Source organism: Salvelinus alpinus, chromosome 7 (genome assembly GCF_045679555.1).
Source record: "Salvelinus alpinus chromosome 7, SLU_Salpinus.1, whole genome shotgun sequence".
Taxonomy (NCBI): Eukaryota; Metazoa; Chordata; class Actinopteri; order Salmoniformes; family Salmonidae; genus Salvelinus; species Salvelinus alpinus.
Genome location: NC_092092.1, coordinates 38,992,491 through 39,013,830, shown reverse-complemented (window position 1 = coordinate 39,013,830; position 21,340 = coordinate 38,992,491). Strand labels below are relative to the sequence as shown.

The 21,340-nt window shown below is 41.6% G+C and overlaps 1 protein-coding gene and 1 long non-coding RNA gene across 2 annotated transcripts in view; both read left to right on the top strand.

Annotated features, from left to right (window-relative positions):
• The window catches only part of LOC139580992 (uncharacterized), a 587,892-nt gene that overhangs the window by 554,436 nt on the left and 12,116 nt on the right, over positions 1 to 21,340 (top strand). The gene's annotated exons all lie outside the window — the stretch shown is intronic.
• LOC139580991 (ras-related protein Rab-26-like) overlaps positions 1 to 21,340 on the top strand; it is a 90,591-nt gene that overhangs the window by 57,135 nt on the left and 12,116 nt on the right. The window contains exon 5 of the mRNA XM_071410265.1: positions 80 to 132. Coding sequence (XP_071266366.1) covers positions 80 to 132 — 53 coding nt within the window. The remainder of the gene's footprint in view (positions 1 to 79; positions 133 to 21,340) is intronic.

Genomic DNA, 21,340 nt, shown 5'->3' with positions numbered 1-21,340 from the left:
GTCCCATCATAGTGATTCCAGTGGAAGCCATCCATAGATAGCCTGTTGATAATGCTCTATGTCTGTGTCCTCTCCACAGCTCTCCTCTTGCTCTACGACGTCACTAACAAGGCCTCCTTTGACAACATCAAGGTAAGACTCAGTCCCGTGTCAGTCCTGTCTGCGGAGCTCATCAACTTTTAACACTACATAAAGGCTTCTCTTTCCATCTCCTTCCTCCCACCTCTATATATCTGGCATAGTCGAACCACTGTCACCCCGCCATTCTATTCACTTCCTTCATTTCTCTTTCATTGACATCTATGTCCACTTTCTCCCTCCATTTCCCCATTACCATCTAACCTACTCCATCCCTTCCTCCTCCCTCCATTTCTGCCTCATCTAACCGCCACTCTGTGTCTTTCTCCCTCTATTTCTTTCACTTTGTTTGATTTGAGGTGACTTGATAAGCTGTTCCAGTAAGTTGTGTAGAATAACATTACAACAGCTCTGTCTTGTTTTGTAATATACCATTTTGAAATAGAGCTCATGGTGAGGTCAGAGATGGTTCTGATGATGATGATGATGATTATAATGGTGATGGTGATGATGGTGGGAGTGTGTAGGTGTAAATCCCAGGTAGTTATATCTCTCTGATTTTACAGGCTGCTCTCCAACGAAACTGTGAATTTGAGGCCATTGCGACTCCATTTGATGTAACCTCATCTTTTCATCCCTTCAGTCTTCTCCACAGACTTAGTACAGTCTATTGATTAACATTAAAGGACAAGAAGTCTTGTCGACTGGGGGCTTAAACATGGCCAATTAAATGGCATGTAGTCATCAAAGAGAGAGGCTATGTCGCGTACCCACCTGTTCCCACTGCTGTAACTGCAGCTGGTTCTCCTATCATTAATACATGGGAAAACAGGAGGTACATACTGTAGAGGTCCCTAGGGAAGCAGAGACAGCGTGGATACTCTCACTTACTTTCACTTATTCTGATCAACAGAAAATTACTGGGGGGGGGGGGGGTTCAAAATAGGGGAGGGTGGTGTAACTTCGTTTTTTGCTTTGGGGAGGGTTGTGTGGAGTTTTATTGGGCACAGGGGAGCGTAGTGCATCGTTCCCTGGTTTACATGAGCTATTTTGCAGGTTTTCCTATATACAGTATACTGAACAAAAATATAAATGCAAAGTGTTCCATTTTCTATGTGCCTCCCATATCAAGGGGTTTTGATACTTTCTTTAAACACTAGACTATGCCACAGTACCCACATGGGTTGCCGCCGTCGGCTCCGGGCTCATATTCGTCACACTTGCACCTTTGATGTTCCCTCTCCAAAGACCATGAAACAACATGTTTCGTTGCCCATGATGAGGCTTTTTATCAGCTATTGACCTCACGATAAGCCAGATTCGAGTCATTTCCATGACAGCTTTGAGGTGCTGAAATGTGACGTGTCAGCCACAATCAATCGGGAGGTGGACAGCGCATGGTGTTGAAGTTAGGCTAATTCGAGTAATTCATTTCAACAGTCTTCATTTTAATTTAAAATGAACTAATAACAAGAAGGCTTTGTGTTGTGGCAAATCTCTTCCTATCACCTCCTTCCAAAGATGGCGCCGACAGACATGGCAGCTCTGCTTCTAGCTCCTAAGCAACTTTGCAGTATTTTTTTGTGTGTGTGTGTTATTTCTAACATTATTAGCCCACAATGTAAAACAATTTGGAATACTAGTCACTTTAATGTTTACATACCGTTTTACTCATCTCATATGACCAGTACCAGTCAAACACCTACTCATTCAAGGGCTTATCTTTACTATTTTCTACATTGTAGAATAATAGTGAAGACATCAATACTAAGAAATAAGTTGTCAGAACACAACTGATTGGCTCAAACGCATGAAGAAGGAAAGAAATTCCACAAATGTTCTTTTAACAAGGCACACCTGTTAATTGAAATGCATTCCAGTTGACTACCTTATGAAGGTGGTTGAGAGAATGCCAAGAGTGTGCAAAGCTTTCAATGCAAAGGGTGGCTACTTTGAATAATCTAAAATATATTTAGATTTGTTTAACACTTTTTTGTTTACTACAGGATTCCATATGTGTTATTTCATAGTTTTGATGCCTTCACTATTATTCTCCAATGTAGAAAATAGTACAAATAAAGAAAAACCCTTGAATGAGTAGGTGTCCAAACTTTTGACTGGTACTGTATATTTTTTTATCTTTTCACTGTAAACTCCTTCCTCTTTCTCATTCATATACCGTATCTCAGTACCATATTTATGTTTATTACCTATGTGTTCGTGCAGATTACAGTATGATAAATCAACTATTCCCATTTGAGTTTGATGGATCCCTGCCTGCTTATGTTTCCCATGCATAATGCACGCATGACAGCCCTTCTACATCCACAACCTAGAGTTTCACCCTCATACTGGAGCAGAGTGCATGACAGCATTAGCATTTTAAACAGGTGCTGTTTAGCTCTTCAGAGGCAGGTGCATTGAGAGAGACAAGGGGTGGGAGCAGAGGCGGACTAATTGATTTTAGGGCCCCAAGCAGATGCCAGTCTGTGTACTTGTGTACGGCCACGCGTGTGGGAGTAAGAGAGGAACCAGTAGACATCCCATTGTGTCACATGCAAGGTGAAAACATTGCCGAGAGCACCACCGAATGCACTTAGTGAGGAACAAACCATGCTGTTTATCCCACTATAATTCTATTGCTTAAATGACCTTACATCTGTAGGGGAACTATGACCAGGGCGATCACCGACCTGTTTTGAAGTCAACCTGGACTATTCAAATGAGTTTTCGCTTTGGGACTTCAAAAATTTTGTTCATCATGACTGTGTATTATGAATACAATTGAACTAAAACTATAAACTATTGGGGCTCTATTTTAACAAACCTAATGCATTGGTAAATATAGGTTTGGGGTTGTGTCGGGAATATTTGTGCTATTTTCAAAACCGGAAATATGGGCTCAGTAGCTGGCGGTGGCGCGAAAGGTCTGGGTCGTAGGTGTGTCGAGGCTTGACCACTCACTGGCCAATTAGAACGTGCTCCATGGCTAAATATGTGGTTACTTCAAGTTGTGCATTTATAGTCTTTTATGTATTGTGTTGTCATCACCTCCAATTCGAATGTTAGTCCGTTATAGCCCAGTTTGTTAAATCGCTTACAGAAACCAAATATATTTAGGCCTATCCCATCTTTGCTAAATATGTTGAACATGTTTGATGCCTAATGGCATGACTTCAATAGCCTTCGCACTGATATAGGGGGTAGGCCTACTGTAAATTGCATTATGTCTGCCATGTTTGAGTCATGGACATGCCAAGCGTTGTCTGTAAGCAAGATTAAATTCACTACTGATAACGTCTAAAAGTCTAATTCTTGAATTTTGGGACCTCTTTAGGTTTATCAAAATAACATTGAATTTGGCCTTTACTTCTATAGCCCATAGAAATATAAGAAAGCTCAATACATTTTGTTTTTTTAAGACACCTATTTAACCCCATATTTTGGTTGGCACAAAAGTACCTCCATACTTCCATTCGTTTGTATGGGTTACCTTCAGACGAGTCCCACTCTTGTGGGGGTTGTAGAGCAAAACGGAGAACACCATTGTGTTTTCCATAGAGTGGTCGTAATAGTTTGGACGCTACAGATGTTTTAGTAAGAAGACAACATTTCGGGATGTCTCATGGTCTGACAAACACCGCTGTAGCTCGGCCACCTTCCACTACAGATGCTGAAGGCCGACATAGGCGGATGGGGTAGATAGAACAGATTTTCTTTATTATGTTAGATTGATGCATGGGTGCGTCAATAGACTCTTAAGGTTAAGGCTTAAAAAAAGAGTGAATAATTCCAATCAAATTCGAATAAAAACAAAACTTGTTTTAAATAGCCTTTGTATAAATACAGTTACAGACACCATAATTGCTCCCCGTGGGCATATAATATTTAGGCAACTTAGACTATGGAGGTTTTTGCGTAAATCCAAACTTTTGACTGGAGCTGGGTAAGTCCACTCACCATGAATACTGCTCCCTAATATAATGTTTTATAAATTGTATTGCATGCAAGCCATGGATGGACAATCTCACCATAAAGCCAAGGACGATGAACCATTCTAATAAGTTTGGTTTTTAATCATATTAAACAGAACACAAGCAATTGTTACAAGGAAAATCATTTAAATGTTTCTAAATACGAGGGTTATCTCTTGTTGAGCATATGGACACATGGATGGGGGTTTCACGCACGTCCAAAATAATAACGGGAGGTGGCTAAAATAAGGTGAAAAGGGGATGTTCTGTTCTTGCTGCTTCCAAACTTGATCATATAATAAAGCTTTGGTGATTAATATTTATTTCAAAGCAGTCTCACGAGCCAGACCCTTCATTGATATTTCAACACATTTGACAAGGCAAGTCAGTTAAGAACAAATTGATTGGACAAATCATGTCCAATCAATTGAATTTACCACAGGTGGACTCCAAGTTGTAGAAACATCTCAAGGATGATCAATGAAAACAGGATGTACCTGAGCTCAATTTCGAGTCTCATAGCAAAGGGTCTGATTTACTTATGTAAATAAGGTATGTCTGTTTATCATTTTTAATACATTTTCCAAAATATATAAAAAACTGTTTTCGCTTGGTCATTATTGGGTATTTTGTGTAGTTTGCAGATAAAAAAATGTTGTATACAAAAGGGCTGTAACATAACACAATGTGGAAAAAGTCAAGGGATATTAATTCTTCCCGAAGGGACTGTATACAATATAGTCTGGTGAGTGTGCATAGAGTCAGTGCAAGATAGGGTCAGTGCATTAATGAACTAATTAACAGTCTTGGGAGTACAAGCTGTCTTGAACCTTGTTGGTCCGAGAGTTGATGCTCCGGCACAATTTTCCGGACTGTAGCAGAGTGAACAGTCTATGGCTTGGATGGCTGGAGTCTTTGGCAATTTTTCAGGCCTTCCTCTGACACCGCCTGATATAGAGGTCATGGATGGCAGGGAGTTTGGCCCCAGTACTGGACTGTCCGTACCACCCTCTGTAGCGCTTTGTGGTGCATTTGCTGTACCAAGTGGTGATGCAGCCAGTCAAGATGCTCTCGATGGTGCAGCTGTGGAAATGCTTGAGGATCCGTGGGCCCATGCCAAATCTTGTCAGCCTCCTGAGGGGGAAGAGGCGCTGTTGTGCCCTCTTCACATCTGTGCGGGTGTGTGTGGACCAAGTTAAGTCCTTAGTGATGTGGACACCAAGGAACGACCCACTCCATTACAGCCCTTTCGATGTGGATGGGAGCGTGCTCTCCCTTCTTTGTACTGTAGTCCACGATCAGCTCTTTGGTACAAGTCTCTGACCTCCTCCCTGTAGGCCGTTGGTGATCAGGCCTACCACCGTTGTGTCGTCAGCAAACTTGATTATGGGTGTGTTGGTGTCGTGCGCGGCAACGCAGTCGTGAGTAAACAGGGAGTACAGGAGGGGGACTAAGCACACACCCTTGAGGGGCCCCCGTGTTGAGGGTCTGCATGGTGGAGGTGTTGTTGCCTACCCTCACCACCTGGGGACGTCCCGTCAGGAAGTCCAGGATCTAGTTAGAGAGGGAGGTGTTCAATCCCAGGGTCCCCAGCTTGGTGATGAGCTTGGAGGGGACAGAATTCTCACACATGGATTGGGTCCAGGGTGTCTGGCCCAATGGCCTATTAAGAAACGTTATATTGGTGTTTCCTTTATTTTGGCAGTTACCTGAACATGCTGCATGCATGCTTCTTTGTGTTTGACCCTATTCACAACATTATATCCTTGCGGTGATGGTCAAGCTTAGGTGGTTTGTTCGACAGCATCCATTCTGTTTTTCTTTTCAAGCACTCCACTCTGCAAGACCATCCCTCCATTCTTGCATCCCTCTCTCATTCTCTCTATCTCTGTTTTCCGTAGAGATGTGGACGACCTTGAGTGCTCTGTTAGTTTGAATGGAGAGATTTGAAGAGTAACCTTGGAGAGATTGTCGGGAGATTGTAGACTAGCTTGAACTGGTTCCCACCCATGCATTTTCATGATAGGTTTAATAGAGCTACAGATCGGTTCAATAGAGATGCAAATATTATTTTACACTCAAAATGAAGAGGGGAAAGGAGAAAGGCAGGGGTATAAGGAAGAGGAATAGAGAGAGAAAATGACAGAGAGAAACAAACAGACTACTGAAGACAGATTTAGAATTAGGTGTAAATCATTTCTGAGTTCATAGTTATTTTTCAGATGTTGATGTGATAACTGTGCCATGTGGTGTGTCTAGTCTGAGACCGAGACGGAGACTGAGGGCAATAGTGTGGAATCCTAGCCCAACAGACTAATTTGAGACCAATTCCCAGCTGAGCTTGTTATTGGCTGCTGGGTAATTTGTTGCCTCTGCTCCCTCTCTTTCAGGCTGATTAACGATTGTAACAGTGCACACACGCACTCGCACACACACAAATTAAACACACACACACATTAAACACACACACACACCAGCTTGCTCATATTCCAATCAAGGTTTCTGTATTTATTTCTGTCTAGCTACATTAGTAGGCAGAAATGGTCCACAGAGCAGCAGGATGAAACGTTTATTGTTAAAATTTGATCATAACTGACTGCACAGGAGTCATCCTGACAAAGGTACAAATGTCATTAATCTCATAAAATACATAATTTATTTTCACCTAATATTTTTCAATCTCCAGTCTGGCTGCTCTCTCCCTCAGTACAAATACCACAGATACAGTATACCAGTCTGATATCAACCGTCTCCCCTGTTGGACTTTTATGTAGTTCAGAGCTGAGGTTCAATCTTCTCCACTGGATCTCACCATTTTTCTCTCTCTCTCTCCATTTTATTCTCTCTCAATCATTCTTTGCTTTTCTCTCCCTTCCACTCTCTCCACCCTATCTTTGTTTAAACCGTCTTCTGCCCATCCCTTTTCTACAACACGTATCAAGGTATGGCCAGAGTTAGAGCACCATGGCACTGTGTTGCAGTTCAGTTCTGAGATCAGATAGTTCAGATATCTCTATGTGGTGACCTTTGTGCCGGCTTACAGACTGTGCTGCATCGAACAAACGGTGCCTCACTCATAATCTGTGAATAACTATACACAACGATCTATTATTCATTTGAAATGAATACAGACATGAAAGTACTAACATTACATGCTCACCCGTTACATAGTCACCGTTCTCAGTTGAAAGCAATGTTAAACCAATGACACAGAGGTTGTAATGTTGAGCGTGACACCTTTATAACTTTACGGTCTTGCCTCATATCATCAGCCCTGCAGCTGCTGCTCACTGTGCTGTGATCCACACACACACACACACACAGACGCACACACACTCACACACTGCTTACCAGGGTTGGTGAGTAACAGACTACATGTAACTGACTACAAAAGAACTGTAACTGTAATCCGTTATGTTACCAGCAAAAATATTGTAATCAGATTACAGATACTTCTGAAAAACTAGATGATTACTTCTGGGATTATTTTTGAATTCAGAAAGGATGTATGTGATTTTTAGATTTTTTTTACACCTTTCTGTTTTCTCAATGACATTCAATTCAGCATTGAAAAAATGTTCACGCTTAAGTTTGTTCAGCCTGAGCGAGTCTGACCACAAGTCAGAGACCACTATGATGACACACCAAATGCGTTTGATGGATCGCGGAAAAAGAGCAGGAATAAGCTTTTGTAGGCTACTGTCCAAGCTATGTCTTCCAATGGTGCGACTGATGTCGGCATTCAAAGATGATCCAATTTGAATAAACGCTTGGAGGTGAGGACGACAGCAGTGGTGTAGCCTACGGGTAATAAGGATATCACCTACATATCGTGTTGATGTGAATCACACTGCTGCTCTCTCATTTAGCTATTTGCACCTTACAGGTAAAACAATTATGCTAATCTATATTTCCAAGTCATTTTCTTAAAGATCAAGGGGGTATTAAATTAATTGGAATCACTGTAAATGTGACAGACTTCAGTTTTTAATGTAAAGATATAGCCTAAACATCCCATAAAGTAAAATGCAACATCCCATATATGGCCAGCTATGTAAACTCTAACATTGATTATCCTACAATAGATGTCTTTCAATTGGTAATACTCATTTTTGTCTCCTTGTAATGCCTCTTAAGGGGAAAGTAATCTAAAGGTAACTGAAAGTAATTAGACTACGTTACTGAGTTTGGGTAATCCAAAAGTTACGTTACTGATTACAATTTTGTACTGGTAACTAGTAACTGTAACCCTGCTGCATGCATATCATCATCATCATCATCATCACCATCATCATTCACATAGTTCTTATTAAAATGGAAGGCTGAGCCAGGCACTGAAACCAAAGCAACACAACAGTGGCTCATAACAAGCTGGGTGTCAAGGTGGCTTACCTACTCTTAGACAGCGTGAGTAATGGAGAGACCCAGGGTCCCAAAGGCATAGATAGGCTACCACACTAAAGCCTATGTGGGATCATAGGTAGTGCTTCGTGTGGTATACACATGCTGTAAGGCTCTGTAAGGATATCTTTTACTTTACATTAGAAAATTGAAAAAGACAACAGCAACTCATGATGCCTAAAGTACCCTAAGTAGTAGGAAATGTTTTAGGTGATAAGCTATACAGTCTCAGCATACATGTAGACTATGGCGGAATCTCAAACCGAACACTTGGCCCCTAAACCCTTTATTGAGTGGACACTTGCTGGTGTCTGCAAGTGTTTTGACCAAAATGAGCATTGAGACGATGCCCTCTCAACAGTTTGTTGTACACTGCCTGCTGCTTCCCTGACAAACACGGGGATGGAATTTAGGCTAGCTAAGGATTTGGGGCACTGCACTGATAAACAGAGTTTAGCTTGTCACTTATTTATAATAGTTTGACAGCTGCTGATGAAGTTGTAGACGTTCTCCAGCAGTCCGTCCGTAGGCTAATTCAGCATGTTTCCAAAGCACCAATCGCTACATTGTACCATTGTGACATCTGAGCACACAGCACAGCAGCAGCTGACTCAATACTGCACTGACTCAGTGCAGAACATGCAGTTGCTACTTCATTAAAACTTGTTCATTGTGATATATAACTAACGTTAGCTAGCTAGCTTATTGAAGGAACATTGCATTTGGCATTCCACTAACTGGTTAGCTTCTCTTTTGTTTCATATGAAGTGGCTGAGACATAATAACCCGGCGTCCCATTGTGACATAGCCACTAGCCTCCTCGTAAAAACAAAATAGCAAAACCATCCTCAGGGGAAGAACAACCCGAACGCGCACCTCACCAGAATTCCCAACCAACGCGGCTCCGGTACATGTCCTCTATTCATTTGAATTTGTTGATAGTTGGAGAAATTGCTTGAGCTATGCTGAGAATTAGAAAAGTATGAAAGCCAATGGTCCAATATTCTAGAACACTGCTACACATAGACATTGTTATGATAGACGCTTTAGAGCTAGCTAGCAAGCTAATGTAATGGACATGTTTTTGTGTACATTATCAAACGTCAGAAATACCGCTCCTTCAAGCACTAAACTCCTTAGCTGAGGTATAATTGTGCGACTAAGTCCTCCTCTGCAAAACTTACACAATAATTACAGATTTCTTGATTTATGTTGACTTATTCAGAAACGTTTTTGAGAGCTAAGTGTTGTTGTTGGTACATTAGGTAACATGCTGAGATTCATGGGAAGAAGCTGCCAAGGCCACCGAGTTGGCACAGGATGCCCACTCAATAAAGAGGCTTTCGAAGGGCACAGTGGAGCCCTCAATGTCTTGACAACTAGCGTTTGAGATTGACTCGATTGACTCATGAAGGCGCATATCAAGTAATCGAGTGCACAAAGTGCTCAAAGTACTCGAAGTACTCAAAGTGCTCGGTTTGAGATCTACTACTTTGCATACCAATACACAAAGAACATAATGGGAGATATTCATGTAGCTAAAGCAGAAGAGACAGAAAGAAGACAAGAACAAATGGAGCTCTCCTGGGATCATTGTTCTCTTTTCATTTCTTAAGTAGTCTGAGCATTGGTTATTGATACCGCTGTCATATAAGCTGTCATATTTAAACCAGTGTAAATTATCACAGAATGAAGGCGTTATTTATCAAGTACTGCTGTTGAGTCCAGTGCTGGGGGGGGGGGGGGGGGGGGCTCAGTGCAGCACAGCTCTGCACAGGTTGTGGTGTTGGTTGTTGATTGACAGACAGAGGTGGGGATTATATGCTCTCTATAGCCCTTTACAGAGGGAGGCTGGGAATAAACCATTCGCGACCACTACACAGCACTCTTGACACTCTTCACTTTCCACTTTCTCTCCACTCTCACTTTTTTACATAACCTTCTTACATAACCTTCTCTCTATGTTGTCACTTTGCCCCTTTCACATTCTCTCTCTCCCTCTCTTTCCTCCCTGCCTCCATCTCATTAACTGTCTAATTTGTTCGACCGATCCTATCCTATCAAGGCCACATTTAAAACCTAGGCTTTAGTTTTTCTCTTTTGGACAAGGCTAACATCATCATTGCTGTTTGTCTGCAATTAGATATATACATTTTATTTTCCAGTCTTCTCCTGATCAGAAAGCATTAGGAAAGCAGCTTGAAAAGGTCAGAATATGTCACTTTAATATGGATAAGACGAGAGCTAGGAGACTAAGGAACAGTAATTAGTTATTTAGGGTTTTTGTATTGACATCGGCACACACACACCCACAACACACGCGAATACACACAAGCATGTGCACACACACGTGGACTAACTAAATTTTTTTGCAGGCTAACTTTCAGCACCTTCAAACCCAACCTAATCAGAGACAGAGGGTGTTATAACTTCTCCCTCTCTGCTCATCCACCTCTGCCTCTAGTTTCATCATTCTATCTACAAGATGAAACGCCTCTTCCTCTGGAGGGAGTGGAGGGAGGCTGATGATCACTTAATTTCCCACATTTCCTGGCTTGATTTTATTCTCTGTATCAGGCACAGACTGAAATGTTTGATCTAACTTTGACTAAGAGTCCTGAAAAGTAATTGGAAGGTATAAGTCTCCTTGGACGGTCCCCTTGCGTTTGGCAGGTGGATTAAAGCAGAGGTTCCAAATCTTCTCTGTGTTGTTGCCCACTTAAAGCCATCGCAATCTTTTTGTGAGCTACCAAATAGACAAAAAGCATGTGTCTCGCCAAACCAAAAGTTCGCAGAACATTCGCTAGGTCTCAGCAAATGTTCTCATAACACAAAAACTGTCCAGTCGTGCTGATGATTATATCATGTTTGTATAAAGCATTTGCCTGATCTTGCAAGAATGTTCCTAGATCTGATTTAAACTGTTCTGTAAAGATTCCCAGAATGTTTCATTAGGTTGTGGGAACAGTCTGGTGTGAACATTGTGTGGACATCACAAAAGATATGCTCCCAAAACACAAAAACTGTCCATTTGTGAGGATGATTCTACAATGTTTCTTTGAGGGTTACAAGAACGTTCCCAGAACACATTTAGTCTGGTCTTTAACCCTTTGACACGTACGAGCACACGGTGTGCTCATTCTAGAGTAGTCCTTGCAACGTACGCTCAAAACCGGTGTGATTAATGATTAAAACACTTCATTAGAACGTCTTGTTGTGATTGACACAACAGTCAGCGTTTGAGCCTGGCCACACTGTTTTTTCACAGAAACATTTTTCACAAACACATTCTTTACAACTTTGTCCTCAATGTAAGCAGTAAACAGTTTATTTTTGAATGCAATGTTCAGACATTGACAGAAGTCTCATCCAAAATTGGAAAATGTAGGCTACATTAGTCCTAGTGCTAACTGAGGAAAGAGTGAGCTAACACAAGCGGACATATTTATCTCTCGGCTCACAGAATCCATAATATAAATTAGCGTATAGCAATTGTTATTTACACTTCATCACATCACAGGTGTGCACACCAGTGATCTAAATAATTGAGTAAACACTTTCTAAAAGTGGGTAGAGTTTTTGTGCACTGCCATGTATGTTTTTCTGCATCAACCAAAGATAAGAAGAGGTGACAAGATGAGTTGGGTCTGTTTGCAGTATGTATGTTGAAGGGGGTGTGTCGTCTACCATCATTCACTTCCCATTATTCACTTCCTGAGGTTTACTTGAAAGACGAGTGAACCTCCCTTTCACCTTGTTTTGTTATAACACATTTGTTCTGACAGATGCCTAGAATGCATTGTATGATGTCAACAAACATGGATCCACACATTGCTGGCAATTAGCTTAGCATTAGCTCATCCTAATCAGTACAACCCCCCAAAAATTATTTTACGCACATTATATGTGTCCATTACAATCTATGCAAGAATCGGAATGCATGATTTGTCACCAGTACTTGAAAACATGAATTAAACAGTAAATAAATCAATTATTATCACACACACCATTTTCTGATAGTGATTTATTGTGCCAGTGTTAGAATACTCATGATTTGTCACAACAGATGGTATGTTTACATTGCTACCGTTGTGGCTAGTTGGAGTAGGCCTATAACAGCTCTCTCTAGTGGTCGTGTCAGGGACAACAGTTGTTGACAACTGTAGCATTGTAGCTAAGCCTTACCCTTTTCATAACCTTAACCTCATTCTCCTAACCTGCTATGCAAATTAACCTAATCTGCTGTGTTAGTTCTCCTAACCTGCCACGTTAATTCACCTAACCTGCCACGTTAATTATCCTAACCTGCCATGAGCAGAATCAGATTCTGACAGTGACAGTGAGGAGCTGTCCCCCATCCATGTGGCCATTGCGAACCGTGAATCTGAGGACCCATTTCACCCCCTAGCCCTGCTGTTGGCTTTGATGCATGCCAGTCTGGACTGCAAAGCCCCTTGCCATCTCCATCTGAGGCAGAGTGCTTCAAGCTGTTTCTGACAAAGGAGCTGGTGAGAGACATAGTGGAGGAGACCAATCGCTATGCCTTGGAGCTACAGGAGAAGAGAGAGCCAAGAGTGAGGGGGAAGATTGCTAAATGTGTGACCACATTTACCACAATTACCACAATTACTGAAATGTATACCTTCCTGGTGACAGTCTTTCTCATGGGAATAGTAAAGAAGAACCCCGTACGGGGGAGGCAGGTAGCCTAGCGGTTAAGAGCATTGGGCCAGTAACCAAAAGGTTGCTGGTTTAAATCCCCAATTCAACTAGGTGAAAACTCTGTCAATGTATCCTTGTGCAAGGCACTTAACCCTAATTGCACTTGTAAGTCACTCTGGATAAGAGTGTCTGCTAAAAGACAAAAACAAAATGGGATACTGGAGCACGGATCCTATGTTTGCAATTCCCTTCTTTGCCACACTCATTTCCCAACGCCGCTTCCTAGTTCTGCTGTGATGCCTGCATTTCGTCAACAATGCTACTGCCAACCTAAATGACCCCTTACACAAAATAAGACAATTCTTACCAGCCTGACATCAGCATTCGGTCTGGTCTTTGTGCCATACAAGGACCTATGCATTGACGAGTCCCTGATTTTATGGAAGGGCAGGCTGGCGTTCCATCAATACATTCCCTCCAAAAGGCACAGGTTTGGGGTCAAGTTCTTTGTTATGGGCAACAAAAAGACAGGATTTGTCCAGTACATTATAGTCTACACAGGGTCCACCACTGACATCCAACATTATGAGGGGCTTGGGGTGTCCGGGTCCGTGGTGATGACCATGCAGGCTCCTCATTTCAAGAAGAGTCACACTTTGTACAGTGGTTCCTCAATTAAACGTTTTGAGATTATGCCGCGGGACATTGAAGTAATTTGTGGTTCAGCAACGTTACCCTGCCTGACTGCTTCATTGCTCCAGACCACCACTAGGGGGAGTTAGAGCGCTGATATGCTTTTGGGTACAGTGTAAAGTGTTGGTCCCAAGGCACTAATGTGTCTCTACCTGAATGAATGCTGTCAATGAATGTGCGATATAAACCAAATAGAAACTGATAATTGTGCATGACTTCGCAATTTCAATTTGAATGAACTGAATGATGAGGATGAAGAAGAAGAGGGTGATTTAATTTAGAACAATAGTGTAAGAATTGCTATTCCCCTTGTCCACACATGAAAAAATACACTTATTTTGTTGTTGTTTCTACTTCGTCTGAAGAAGCTGTAACCTGACTTACTAAAACTGTTGTTACCCCAAGGTTTTTATTCTAAGTGAAACAATAATGTTCAGTTATATTCCATGATTTTCTTAAAATATATGAGTTGACTGAATATTAGCAGCAAGTGATGTCTGCTAAATAAACAAGTTGATGGTGCAGTCATTTGGCCTCGACTACTAGGCACAGATAAAATACATATAATATTTCACATATTTTCAAGACCTAAGCTATTTAATTGATTTGTTTTATGTATTACATTTACTTGTGGAATGTTACCGAATAGATAACAACAACAGAAAGGAGTATCTGGTAGAGCATGGAGTGAAAGTGCGCTGTACTGTAAGTACTAGGGATGCAGCGGTACACAGTATGTTATCAAACCGTTCGGTACGCCTGTCATTTTCCTATAATTTCCAAAACGTTCTTATTATTCTGCAGACTACATGCACGTTGTACATTCAGATCCTGACAACCAGATGCACAGCTTGTGGCCATTAGGAGGCTCCTGAGTACTGACAAACTTTACTCCGCAGCAATGTCTCAAAATGTGGCAACCACAGTGACCGCAACCCCCTCCACCTTAAACAACCAATGGACGATTTACAATGACATCTCAATAGGAAACCTCCCTAAAGGGGCCCCATGAAGAGAGGGGAAACTAAAAACAAACATTCTCTCAGCTCCAAAGTGACAAGACAGAAAGAAGCAAATTTGAAGAGCCACCGAATACGATTACGAAGGTTAGAAGACCGTAAACAAACAAAGTATAGTCTGCAAGCATTGCTTTGCCACTGTCGGCTACTCGAGTGGAAACACGTCTAACATGATGTGTCATTTACGTTGCCATCACCTGACCGTATCCCTTGCAGGTGGAGCTGGAGCAAGGAGAGTCCACTCGTTAGCGCAAACACAACAATCTCTCGCTGCTGCCTTCCAACAACAATTTGCGACAAGTTCAGAAAAAACATAAAGAAATAACGAAAGCAGTGGGAGTATTCATAGCCAAAGATTTGCAGCCCTATTTGGTGGTTACTGACTCGGGATTTTGTCACCTGATGAAAATGTTTTAACCGCGTTACAATGACCCCACCCGCACACATTTCAGCAGCAAAGTAATTCCCAAACTCTATGAAACATCACAGAGAGAAATTGAAAAAGAATTGACACAGACACCCTATCTAGCTCTCTCTACTGATAGTTGGACCTCCGGAGCAACGCAAAGCTACCTCACTGTGACGGTTCACTATGTACTGGATTGGGAGATGAAGAGCTTCAGTTTGTCAAAGCTAAGAAGCACTTTTCATTTGAATGTTTTTCTCCCCTTGATGTCATACAGTAGAGACAGAAACCAGGCCTAGTCAGTCATGCTGCCATTTTTCTGAATGGAAAGTTTTGTCTATAGGCAAAATAAAGAGTTAATTGTTTAAATATAAAGATACCGAAACCGTACCATTACTGCCATACCATTACTGTGGCCCACAAACCGTGCTACATACCAAAACGTGGGCCCACTGTACCATTGCATCCCTAGTAAGTACACTACAACGCTGTGGGCCAGGTGGAAATGGTTTAGCACCCTTTCCCATATAAGGAGTAAGCCTATTATTTTGGTCAATTGCGTACATTATAGGCAACTCCAAGCGCCCGCAGAGGTTGTGAAATACAATATGAACACGATACTCACATGTTGCGGTTCATTTATTGTTTCATTGTTCAAGGATCCCTTTGTTATTTTGTTTTCGTTTTATAAATAAAATGCTTTAACGAATGAATGATATATATTGAACTGGCAATTGAAAGAACTCTTTGGAGATTATGGGGCAATTATCAGACCAAATGTGAGGACACAACAGTTTACCTGATACAAGACTAAAGTTAGAAATGTATCAATATCACATACCTGATTTGCCATAACGAAAAATGCATGAACCCCCTACAAATATGTAAATGTATTATAATCAAATAAACCTTATAATAGGTAATGATTTATATACAGTACAAGTCAAAAGTTTGGACCCACCTACTCATTCAAGGGTTTTTCTTTATTTTTACTATTTTCTACATTGTAGAATAATAGTGAAGACATCAGAACTATAATATAAGACATATGGAATCATGTAGTAACCAAAAATGTGTTAAACGAATAAAAATATATTATATATTTTAGATTCTTCAAAGTAGCCACCCTTTGCCTTGATGCCACTTTGCACACTCTTGGCATTCTCTCAATCAGCTTCACCTGGAATACTTTTCCAAAAGTCTTGAAGGAGTTCCCACATATGCTGAGCCCTTGTTGGCTGCTTTTCCTTCACTCTGCGGTCCAACTCATCCCATCCATGTCAATTGGGTTGTTTGGGTGATTGTAGAAGCCAGGTCATCTGATTCCGCATTCCATCACTCTACTTCTTGGTCAACTAGCCCTTACACAGCCTGAAGGTGTATTGGGTCATTGTCCTGTTGAAAAACAAATGATAGTCCCACTAAGCGCAAACCAGATGGGATGGCGTATCGCTGCAGAATGTTGTGGTAGCCATGCTGGTTAAATGTGCCTTGAATTCTAAATAAATCGCTGACAGTGTCACCAGCAAAGCACCCCCACACTATCACACCTCCTCCTCCATGCTTCACGGTGGGAACCACACATGCGGAGATCATCCGTTTACCTATTCTGCATCTCACAAAGACACGGCGGTTGGAACCAAAAATCTAATTTAGACTCATCAGAGCAAATGACAGATTTCCAGCGGCCTAATGTCCATTGCTCGTGTTTCTTGGCCCAAGCAAGTCTCTTCTTCTTATTAGTGTCCTTTAGTAGTGGTTTCTTTGCAGCAATTCGACTATGAAGGCCTGATTCACCCAGTCTCCTCTGAACAGTTAATGTTGAGATGTTTCTGTTACTTGAACTCTGTGAAGCATTTATTTGGGCTGCAATCTGAGGTGCAGTTAACTCTAATGAACTTATACTCTATAGCAGAGTTAACTCTGAGTCTGTGGCGGTCCTCATCATAGCACTTGATGGTTTTTGCGACTGCACTTGAAAAAACTTTAAAAGTTCTTGAAATGTTCCGGATTGACTGACCTTCATGTCTTAGAGTAATGATGGACTGTCATTTCTTTGCTTATTTGAGTTGCTCTTGCCATAATATGGACCAAATAGGGCTATCTTCTGTATACCCCCTCTACTTTGTCACAACACAACTGATTGGCTCAAACACATTAAGAAGGAAAGAAATTCCACAAATGAACTTTTAACATGGCATACCTGTTAATACCTGAAATGCATTCCAGGTGACTACCTCATGAAGCTGGTTGAGAGAATGCCAAGCGTGTGCAAAGCTGTCATCGAGGCAAAGGGTGGCTACTTTGAAGAATCTCAAATATAAGATATGTATGTGTTCCCTGTGTTATTTCATAGTCTTAATGTCTTCACTATTATTTTACAATGTAGAAAATAAAGAAATTAGTAGGTGTGTTTATATTTTTGCTAATAAAAATAATGATACAAAAGACTCTTTCAAAATGCAGATGTTTATTTTAACTACATCTCAGCTACATTTTAGTTGCCCGTCCCCCTAGCTCCACGACCACGGGTAAAACCTTGCTCAGATGGTCAATGTATTTGTTGTATCGTCAGTTTCTCAAGCCAAAACCTCTTGATGCCCTACACCAGTTACGGATGAATGTTTTCTGTTGATGCCAAATAAGTTTGATCGGGTATAAATCAGGAGACCTACATGTAGAGATGAAAAACATATTTTTAGATATACTTTAGGTCTACCATAGGTGGGTTGAGTCTCACTAGTGTTGAGTAATGTGCTGTGAAGAAGTGTTGTAGGTCTACTTACTATGCTGGCGTTTTGACCCAGTTTAAATATATATATTTCACCTTTATTTAACCAGGTAGGCCAGTTGATAACAAGTTCTCATTTACAACTGTGACCTGGCCAAGATAAAGCAAATCAGTGCTTTAGCAGTTTATACCCTCATTAGCAATGCAAACCCAGGCGGCAGTGTGTTTTGGGTCATTATCTGCATTTGAGCGAGATCGCTCATCATAGCTTCAGTATGTGCTATAACGTAATCAAAGTGGGGACAGTGAGAGGTCTGCTGAATACTTATGGCCTATTGTAACATGGAGTCACACCTTTCCAGTACTCCTCAAACCACCCTAAACAATGCCCTTAACACAGTTACCATTCAAAAATGATCTGTTAATCTCCACCTTTTTTCATTGAAATCAAAGAAAACAGACAGAATGGCCATAGTTGTCATCAAACGAGGTTCTTTCTATGGCGCTACCCATTCCAGAGATATGGGCAATACAGAGAGTCAAGCGGCATTGGCGGTGAGTCAGATGGAGAGTGACGCGTTGAAGAGGGTGAGGGACGAGATGATGGAGTCACAATCCATGCCGGGCACACCTGTTAGCTCTGGAACTCCACCTCCGACAGGCAGAGGCAACACTCGTGGCGGGTTCGTCAGGTCGTTGAGTCACTGTGACATTTCTTTTCCTCTTCCTCTTCTGTCACCAGAACTTGACGAACTGCTCACCACGAGTGATACCACGCATGGACACAGAATACCAACTGGGATAGATCCCGAGGAAAATTTGGCTTAACAGTGAACCTCTGAGTGTTCATTAATTCGTAGTTTTGATGTCTTCACTATTATTCTACAATGTAGAAAATAGTAAACATAAAGAAAAACCCTGGAATGAGTAGGTGTGTCCAAACTTTTGACTGATACTGTACAGTGATCCCTCGCCACTTCGCGGTTCACTTATCGCGGATTCGCTATTTCGCGGATTTTCATAATGCATTTTTTTTTTTTTTTTGGTGCATTGTGCTCTGCATTCTGATTCGCTAAAAACTCACTCCCGCTTCTTGTATCAAAACATGCTACGAATTGTGCTATCATTTTGTCGTCTCGTGCAGTTATGTGTACGTACATAAAACAGCTTGGCAAATTTACATTAAGTTGGCCAGGAAGGAAGGAAGGACTAACGCTTGGTCGCTTAGCAACCATGGTGCGAATGGCCACTGAACTTAAGCGAGTAGCTGAGGAATGGGACCCTTTGATGAGCCGTTCATTACAGTTCTCCAACGTAATCGATGGTGGCATGTCGGTGTACAAGGATCTTTTTGCAAAGAAGAAAAAAGAGCGACAACAGCTGCCTATCACTATGCTCTTCTCCCGAACAAACACACCTGCACCGCGGGCTTCAGAAGAAGAGAACACTGCAGAGCGCAGTCAGGATGCAGCGGCCCAGTCTGAAGAGCAGTGAAACGGCCTACACGTGAGTCACTGTATTTGTATACATGTAATAGTTGCTAATTGTAAAAAAAAAAGAAGTTTTCTATTTCGCGGATTTCACTTATCGCGGGTCATTTTCGGAACGTAACCCCCGCGATAAACGAGGGATTACTGTATATACAGTGCATCCTTCTTAACGCGTTTGAACCAATCAGTTGTGTTGTGACAAGGTGGGGGGGGGGATACAGAAGACAGCCCTATTTGGTAAAAGACCAAGTCCATTATGGCAAGAACAGCTCAAATAAGCAAAGAGAAACGACAGTCCATCATTACTTTAAGCCATGAAGGTCAGTCAATACGGAAAATGTCAAGAACTTTGAAAGTTTATTCAAGTGCAGTTGCAAAAACCATCAAGCGCTATGATGAAACTGGCTCTCATGAGAACCGCCACAGGAAAGGAACACCCAGAGTTACCTCTGCTGCAGAGAATAAGTTCATTAGATTTACCAGCCTCAGAAATTGCAGCTCAAATAAATGCTTCAAAGTTCAAGTAACAGAAACATCTCAACATCAAATGTTCAGAGGAGACCGCATGAATCAGGCCTTCATAGTCGAATTGCTGCAAAGAAACCACTACTAAAGGACACCAAAAATAGTAAAAATAAAGTAAAACCCTTGAATGAGTATATGTTCTAAAACTTTTGACCAGTAGTGTATATATTTCTTATATATCTCAGACACAAACTTCCTTTAGATGTATTTTTTTATATCTGTTTTACCATGTATAAATCTGTTATTTATGCATTTCTATGGGCTAATAGAAGTAAGGCCAAATTCAATGTTTCATCAAAGAATAATTATAATAATTTTTTATAACAAAAGGTTTCCTAAAATTCTAAATCAAATAGGTAAATTATCCTTGTTGTGACCATCTTAAAACAATTCTGTATGTTAGCTTAGTATGAAAAAAATACAAAATTGTTACCAAAAACATTATTTTAATCTTATTAGGATTTTAACAGGCTTCTTAGCAAGCTTCCAGTGTACCTCAGAGACAGTTTCATTGAACATTGTTTGAAGAAGGGCATCCTGAAAGAGGGCTCGAGAAGCACCTATGCTCTCAGAGACCTGGCCGCATGGTTGGAGGTGAAGTCAAAGGCGAAGAGTATCGCTCACCAGGCCACAATCTCAGCCATAGCCAACGGGGGAAGGAAGGAGTTTGAACGCCAGGGGGGACAGAAAAGGCCAAATCCCACTACCATGTACTTAAATAGTGAAGCCAGGGAGGAACCCGGGAAGAAGACCCCTCTCAAGAGCAAGAACATCAAATTCCAGCCTTACTGCCCATATTGCAATAGTAAGGGGCACTTCCTTGGCTCATGCCCCAGGGTAAAAAAGCTCACTCAAACTCAATTGAAGGCCTGGATCACTTCAGGCGAGCGATGCTACAACTGTGCCCGTAGCCATAAGGCGGAGACCTGCACATTGAGGAAACCCTGCAATCGCTGTAAGGAAATCCATCTCACAGTGTTGCATGATGTAATTCCCCAAGCACAGAAGGAGCAGAGTATGCTCATGGTAGGAGCTGCAAAGGAGCTGTACCTCGACCAGCAGAACCGGTCTCCAAGGGTTATGTTGAAGGTGGTCAAGGTCACTCTGCAAAGTGAAGGGAGAAGCATTGATACATTCGCCGTTCTAGATGATGGGTCAGAAAGAACGATCATTCTCACGGCGGCCACCCGTCAGCTAAAACTGGAGGGGACCCCCGAGACCCTTAATCCCAGAACGGTGCGACATGATGTTATCCAAATGAAAGGCTCTGCTGTGACCTTTAGCATTTCACCTTCAGGAAACAGGGACGTGACCTATAACATCACCAATGCCTTCACGGCAGATGGCTTGAATCTTGCGGA